The sequence below is a fragment of the Chiloscyllium plagiosum genome, chromosome 37 (genome assembly GCF_004010195.1).
Source record: "Chiloscyllium plagiosum isolate BGI_BamShark_2017 chromosome 37, ASM401019v2, whole genome shotgun sequence".
NCBI classification, from domain to species: Eukaryota; Metazoa; Chordata; class Chondrichthyes; order Orectolobiformes; family Hemiscylliidae; genus Chiloscyllium; species Chiloscyllium plagiosum.
In genome coordinates this window covers 24,715,909-24,723,926 of record NC_057746.1, presented here as the reverse complement: position 1 = coordinate 24,723,926, position 8,018 = coordinate 24,715,909, and the positions used below count along the sequence as shown (strand labels likewise).

Here is an 8,018-nt window from a genome sequence, read left to right as displayed (position 1 = left end):
TGGTAGTGTTGTTCCAGTCAAATTCATGTTGCTTGTCGTCTGCGTGTGTGGCTCCTAGGGATAGCTGGTCGTGTCGTTTCGTGGCTAGTTAATGTGCTCATCCACAAATTCCATCAACAAACACATCGACCTGGACCCAATATACCGGCCACTACAGCGGACAGCTGAAACTGACAACCGGAAGCGGCAGGGACAGGTCACTATAAATGCCGGAGGAAACACCACAGAAGCACTTCACAGGAGGCTCCCAAGCACTGAGGATGTCACCTCGACAGGGGACGAAACGTTTGCAACAAAAACTTCCAGCTCGGCGAACAGAACCACAGCAACGAGCACCCGAGCTACAAATCTTCTCACAAACTTTGAGTCAAATATGTATCATGTCCTCTACCACAATTGGGAAATCACTAACGCCAATCACACCAAGAGTGAATGCTACAGGTGGATCTACCAGCACAAAATGTGTGTGTCTGACTGGGCCTTGGACACTAATTTTATCTTTTGGACATTCTAATTTCCTTTGCTTAATAGTTTGTCTGAACCATCTCTCTCTGTTTCCCTTTCCTTTTAAAAATGCTTCAAATATTTCACACTCTCTTCCCCCAATTTGTAACAGTGTATCTTTTGCAATTCTCTCAAAATCCCAATTCTCAGCCAGCCAGCAGGGAGTTGTGGGAAGCACATAATTTTACTGATTTTATTCTTCACTGATTACTCTTCCTCTTTCCCTTAACCTTTTGTCATCACGCTCTCTCTCCCCCTTCCTCCACTGCGTGCTTTCTGTATGCTTTGTTCTCTCCCTGTCCCATCATTCTGTCACTCAAACTCTCCTTCAGTACCAGTGCTTATCTGATGACACTCTTTGGGTACCTTGGGACATCCGATTATGTTGAAGATACATACAAGTTTTTGTGCTTGCTCTTATGAAGTTTTTGAGTTTATGTTGTAGTTGAGTTAATTCGACAACACCACTCCATGTATACCTTCAGTTTGGAGCTTTGTCACAGAACTGAGATGATTCCAGGCATTTCGAGTTTTGTGTACCTACCGGCCATTATTTCAGAACAAGACAGTTAGGGTTTGTGGGTATTTTTAATATTGAAATGTTTTTTGCTTTTTTTTAAATGAACAAAACTTGCATTTCTCTCCTTCACCCCTGTTATGAAGGACCCTGAGGTTCTGGATGAACTTTCACCAGCAACCTTGGAACTTGATCCATGTTCTCCCTCTCTCAGGCTCCTACCCCATCTTTAACCCCACCACCACTATTTCCCATTCCTCCTTTGGTATGACTTAGTAAAGGTGACTGTATCTTCAGCTCGTGCTGGTTGGAGCTCATGTTCTCTGTCCAGCTCACCTATTTATTCAGAATATTTATAACCTAATTGACTGGGTTGGGTGACTCCAATGGGCAGTAAACTTAGGAACAGGAGGGTGGTGTGTCCCAGCATTGAATGCAATCCTGTCAGTTTCCCAGCGTGCTGTTCAGGTTAAAATTGTATGAACCTGCCTCTTAATCTGATGACTCTGCATAAAACTCTCCTGCTGACCTGGTGACCCCAACCTAGACTATTCCCCTGACCTGGTGACTTGAGTCAAATCCTCCTCCCGACATGATAACTTCTAATCTGAACCCTCCTACTAACCTGCTGTGCCTTAACCCGGACCCCCCTCCTGACATGGTGATGCTTAACAAAGTCTTCCTTCCTGATCTGGTGACTCCTAACTCAGATTTCCTTCCTGACCCGATGACCCCCAACCCAGACCCTGTATTTAACCATCTCCCCTCACCCCTCCTTGTCCCTTCTTGCAGGACAACAGCCGACGTGTCGACAATGTCTTGAAGCTCTGGATTATCGAGGGCAAAGATCTGCCGCCCAAGAAGCGCTATTACTGTGAGCTCTGCCTGGATGAGATGCTGTATGCCCGGACAACAAGCAAGGTGAAGACAGACAATGTCTTCTGGGGAGAACACTTTGAGTTCAACAATCTGCCAGCCGTGCGCAATATCCGGATCCACCTGTACAAGGATACAGACAAGAAGAAGAAGAAGGACAAGAGCAACTATGTGGGGTTGGTCAACATCCCCATCAGTAGTGTGGCCGGTCGCCAATTTGTGGAGCAGTGGTACCCAGTCAGCCAGCCCAGTTCCAGCCGGGGAAAGGCAGGTGGTCCCACCATCCGTATCAAGTCCCGCTACCAGAGCATGAACATTCTGCCTATGGAGCTGTACAAGGAGTTTGCTGAGTATGTCACCAACAACTACAAAATGCTATGCGCGGTGCTGGAACCTGTTCTGGGTGTCAAGAACAAAGAGGAGGTGGCATGTGCATTGGTGCACATCCTGCAGAGCACGGGCAAGGCAAAGGTAAGCCGAAATTAATATGCCTGTTAACCATGTAGAACCAGACCCTGAGGTAGGGGAAGGCTTCGTCTCTTAGGTGTGTTCTCTCCGTCTAGGTCATTAACTATTAAGAGGAGCATAAATCCTTGGAATGATGAAATGCAGTGTACCATTGTGACAGCCAATGAGTTAAGTGGCATGTTGCTTGAGCAGAACTTGTAGTAAACTGTCTTTTTACTGTCTATTTACTCAGTATCCCAAGGCAATTTAAACAGTGCTTTAAAGAAAACAGTCTGCAGAGTCTATTTTTAAAAAATTCTCCACCAAATACAGCATTAAGTCTGAAGTTGCCAAAACTTCTGTGAAATAGAGCAGGATGCTTTCTCCAGGATACTGTGATTAGTGAAGGATATTATGTTTGATATTATATGTGTACAACCACTCCTAGTCACTTAGGGCAATGTGGTATCTAGGTGTGATTTATGAGAGGATTAGCAGCTCTTGCTAAAAACAGTGGTGTCACTTTAATAATATAAGGAAGAGGAACTAGAGTAGGTTACCTGGACCTTCATTGCTGATTTTCTATTTCAATTCTACTTTCCCCCACAATCTCCAAATCCCTTAATTCCTTCAGTGTCAGAAAAAACTACCAAGTACCATCTTGAATGTACTCAGTGACTGAGTATTCACAAGTCTTTGTGATACAGAACTCCAAAGAGTCACAATGTTAACAGCGAAGAAATTTGTCCTTATCTCAGTCCTAAATAGTCAACAACTCATTCTGAGACTGTATTCTCCATTTTCTACATTCTCAAGCAGAAAGAAAACAACCTCAATGTCTTCCCTATTAAGCTCTTTTAGAAATATAACTTTTAATCAGATCATCCTTCTAAACTAGGGCTTCCCAAAGTGGGGGTCAGGATACCAAGTTCTGAGGCAGTCATTGCTGCCATGGAACTCTGACCAAGTTGTAGGAATTGTTCTCCTTCTGTAATAGGCGCGTGCTCTCTCAGACCCCTGTTTCACTCTCAGTTCTCACTAAGGGTTCACAATAATATTCAAGCCTCAACATGGGGGCCATAGTGAGGAAATAAATTAGGAAAATAGTGCTTTAAAATCTGGCAGCTATAAAACTAGTCTAATAAATCATTCCTCATCGGACACTCTTCTTATCTCAAGAACTAGCCTAGTGTTGCTTTTGCTCGACAAATGTAGATCCTTTCTTAGGTAAAGTGACCAACTACACAAAGTGCTTCAGCTGTGACCTCACTAGTTGTCCTGTATAATTTTGGTAAAATGTCTTTACCCCAGACTCTGATCTCTTTATAATAGCTCTCCCTTACATTGAGGGGAATGACAGATGCAGTATTGTCTGTCCAGCTGGGATGGGGAAGGAGAGAAGAGGTAAGACAAGGTCAGCTACTCAGCGATATCCGGAGCAAGCTCCCAAGTAAAGCATATTGATGGGGGAATATTTTGCAGCTATCCCTCTGGGAAATAGCAGGCTGTTTTGCAGCATACTCTTTCAATTGGCATCATCAGTGCAGAGTAGAATTTGCTTCCAAAGTATTCTGAAAGGAAAGGAAACTCTTTTTTAAGAGTTTCAAAGAGGTCTCAAGGCTCGCAGCATAACTTTCTCTTCACAAATTCTGCCAGACCTACTTAGTTTCTCCAGCACTGTATTTTCTCTTTAATACAGTGCCATTCACAACCTCAGAACATCTCAAAGCAGTTTACAATCAGCAAATTACGTTTGAACTGCAGTCACTGTTGTAATGAAGGGAAACAACAGCCAGTTTGCCCACTGCAAGCTTCCATGAACAGCAATGTCATGATGATGTGATCCTCTGTTTATATTGTTGGACAGGATATAGGGAGAATGCCTGCCAGGAGCCACCCACAGCATGATTTCAGGGAGGCTCCATCTGATAGTCAGTACTCATAACTTGATACCAACCCTGATTCAGCACCACTGGCTACCTCAGTCTGAGAGGCCAAGGGTACGATACGTTTCACACTGGTATTGTCAGTAACTCCAATTGTAGTATATAATTGGGAGAAAATAAAGGAGGCTAATCCCTGCTGCCTCCAATTTGACTGTTTGATGAGAATTAGATGTTTTGAAATTGAAATGAGAATGGTGCGAATGAGAATGGTGAATTCTTCTCCTTCGAGCCACTGTCTTGCAAACAATTCCCAGATGTGCTTCTCAAATCCTCAAGTCATATCCTGTCAGGAAGTGTAACCTATGAAAGTGTGTTCAGTGCTGGCTGAGTCAGACTACATCCAAATGTGTATAACATTCCTCACCCTGGAATGTTTACTGGGATAATTCAATGATAATTCATTGAGACTCCATACATTGTCAGAGGGGATTAACATTTCCACCACCTTGACCCTGTCTTGTCAGAGAGAAATAACCCTTTCGCTGCCACAAACCTGGCCTGTGGGAGGGGATTAACCCACTCACTGCATTAATTCTATTCTGACAAAAATAACTCTTTCATTTCCCTCAACCTTCTCACAGTGGCTGGACAGGCTGGATTAATCCCCTCATTACTTTGAAACTGCCCATCAGTGATAAAACCTTTCAACATCACAACTCTGTCTCACATAGGTCATCCCTTCTCTTGTTTCACTCACACTGTCTGACACCTACGATCACCTGCAGAGATTTATTATTCAGCCTGTCGACATTTCACTCACACCACTTGTGTAATCTTTTAATCTCTCTGCCTATAAATTCTGTCCCCGTGTGCTTCTCTTCATTTCACCTGACAAAGGAGCAGCGGTCTGAAAGCTTGTGGTTTCAAATAAACCTGTTGGATTATAACCTTGTGTCATGTGGCTTCTACCTTGTCCACTCCGGAACAAAACTGGAACCTCCACATAATGTCTAACACAGGGGGTTAATTCTTTGACTGCTATGGTCTTGCCTGACAAGATTTGTCCTTTCACAGCTTCAAATCTTCCATCAAAGGAATTTATATTTTTCACAATCCAGATCCCATTACATCATTGGATAAACCCTTTCATCACCTTACCCTGTCTCAACAGAAGAGACTAACCCCATTCATTGCCTTGGTCTTGTCCAAACAGATCAGGCAGCATCCGAGGAACAGGAAAATTGATGTTTCGGGCAGGAACCCTTCAGGAATGAGACTGGGAGCCTCTGGGGTGGTTGGGATAAATGGGAGGAGGGATGGGGCTGGGGAGAAGGTAGCTAAGAGTGCAATAGGTGGATGGAGGTGGGGATGGAGGTGATAGGTCGGAGAGGAAGATGGAGCGGATAGGTGGGAAGGAAGATAGGCAGGTAGGACAGCTCATGAGGTTGGTGCTGAGTTGGCAGGTTGGAACTAGGGGAAGGAGGGGTAGGGGAAATGAGGAAACTGGTGAAGTCCATATTGATGCCCTGGGGTTCTGAGGCGGTAAATGAGGTGGTCTTCCTCCAGGCTTCGGGTGGTGAGGGAGTGGTGGTGGAGGAGGCCCGGGACCTGCATGTCCTCGGCAGAGTGGGAGGTGGAGTTGAAAAGTTCTGCTACGGGGCGGTGGGGTTGATTGGTGTGGGTGTCCCGGAGATGTTCCCTCTGTCCCCTGCGAGAAGGCGTCCAGTTTTCCCAATGTAAAGGACACCGCATCGGGAGCAACGGATACAATAAATTACATTTGTGGAAGTACATGTGTAACTTTGGTGAATGTGGAAGGCTCCTTTGGGGCTTTAGATGGAGGTGAGGGGTGAGGTGTGGGTGCAGGTTTTGCAATTCCTGCGGTGGCAGGGGAAGGTGCCAGGAGGGGAGGGTGGGTTGTTTGGGGGCATGGACCTGACCAGGTAGTCACGGAAAGTGAATAGGGGTGGGGAGGGAAATATATCCCTGGTGGTGGAGACTGTCGGTAGGTGGCGGAAATGTTGGCAAATGATGCGGTTTATGAGGTGGTTGGTTGGGTGAAAGGTGAGGACTTGGGGGGGGGGGGGCGTTCTGTCCTTGCCTTCCACCCCACCCAAGGACAGAACTCCCCCTGGCCCTCACCTTGCACCCCACCAACTTTCGCGTAAACCGCATCATCTGCCGACATTTCCGCCACCTACAGACGGACCCCACCATCAGGGATATATTTCCCTCCCCACCCCTATCCGCCTTCCACAAAGACCGTTCCCTCTGTGACTATCTGGTCAGGTCCACGCTCCCCCCAAAAATCCACCCTCCCCTCCTGGCACCTTTCCCTGCCACCGCAGGAATTGCAAAACCTGCGCCCACACCTCCCCCCTCACCTCCATCCAAGGCCCCAAAGGAGCTTTCCACGTCCACAAAGTTTCACCTGCACTTCCACAAATGTCATTTATGGTATCCATTGCTCCCGATGCGGTCTCCTTTACATTGTGGAGACTGGACACCTTCTCGCAGAGCGCTTTAGGGAACATTTCCGGGACACCCGCATCAATCAACCCCACGCCCTTTGGCTGAACATTTCAACTCCCTCTTCCACTCTGCCAAGGACATGCATGTCCTGGGTCTCCTCCACTGCCACTCCCTCACCACCCGACGCCTCATCTTCCACCTTGGAACACTTCAACCCGAGGGCATCAGTGTGGACTTCACCAGTTTTCTAATTTCTCCTCCCACCTTCCTCCAGTTCCAACTTGCCATCTCAGCACCATCCTCATGACCTGTCCTATCTGCCTATCTTCCTTCCCACCTATCCACTCCACCCTCCTCTCCGACCTATCACCTTTATCCCACCTCCATCCACCTATTGCACTCTTAGCTACCTTCTACCCAGCCTACCCCCCTCCCATTTATCCCGGAGGCTCTCAGCCTCATTCATGATGAAGGGCGCCTATCCAAAATGTTGATTTTAGTGTTCCTCGGATGCTGCCTGACCTGCTGTGCTTTTCCCAGCACCACTCCAATCTTGACTCTGATCTCCAGCATCTGCAGTCCTCACTTTCGCCGAGTGGGGATCAAGTCCAACACTGTACCAGCAATGATGAACATTTTTAATTATGACCATGGCCCATCAAAGTGGATGAATTCTTCACATGTCTCGTAACAGTCCCAAGAGTAATTAATCGAGGAGAAAGTGAGGATTGCAGATGCTGGAGATCAGAGCTGAAAATGTGTTGCTGGAAAAGCCCAGCAGGTCAGGCAGCATCCAAGGAGCAGGAGAATCGACGTTTCGGGCATGACTCTTCTTCAGGAATGAGGAAAGTGTGCCAAGCAGGCTAAGGTAAAAGGTAGGGAGGAGGGACTTGGGGGAGGGGGCGTTGGAAATGCGATAGGTGGAAGGAGGTTAAGGTGAAGGTGATAGGCCGGAGTGGGGGTGGGGGCGGAGAGGTCAGGAAGAAGATTGCACTTCTCCTCCACTTCCCGCTCCTCTGCCCTTGAGCCCCACCCCTCCAATCGCCACCAGGACAGAACCCCACTGGTCCTCACCTACCACCCCAACAACCTCCATGTACATCGTATCATCCGTTGTCATTTCCGCCACTTCCAAACAGACCCCACCACCAGGGATATATTTCCCTCCCCTCCCCTATCAACTTTCCAAAAAGACCACTCCCTCCGTGACTCCCTCGTCAGGTCCACACCCCCCACCAACCCAACCCAACCTCCACTCCCAGCACCTTCCCCTGCAACCGCAAAAAATGCAAAACTTGCGCCCACACCTCCCCCCT

At 47.2% G+C, this 8,018-nt stretch overlaps 1 protein-coding gene across 8 annotated transcripts in view; it reads left to right on the top strand.

Moving 5' to 3' along the window:
* LOC122541389 (ras/Rap GTPase-activating protein SynGAP-like) overlaps positions 1–8,018 on the top strand; it is a 516,506-nt gene that overhangs the window by 361,431 nt on the left and 147,057 nt on the right. For all 8 annotated transcript variants that reach the window (XR_006309588.1, XM_043678121.1, XM_043678120.1 and 5 more), the window contains one exon: positions 1,814–2,368. Coding sequence is in view for 7 of the 8 variants with exons in the window: in XM_043678121.1 (XP_043534056.1) it covers positions 1,814–2,368 (555 nt within the window). In the remaining variant the exon portion in view is untranslated. The remainder of the gene's footprint in view (positions 1–1,813; positions 2,369–8,018) is intronic.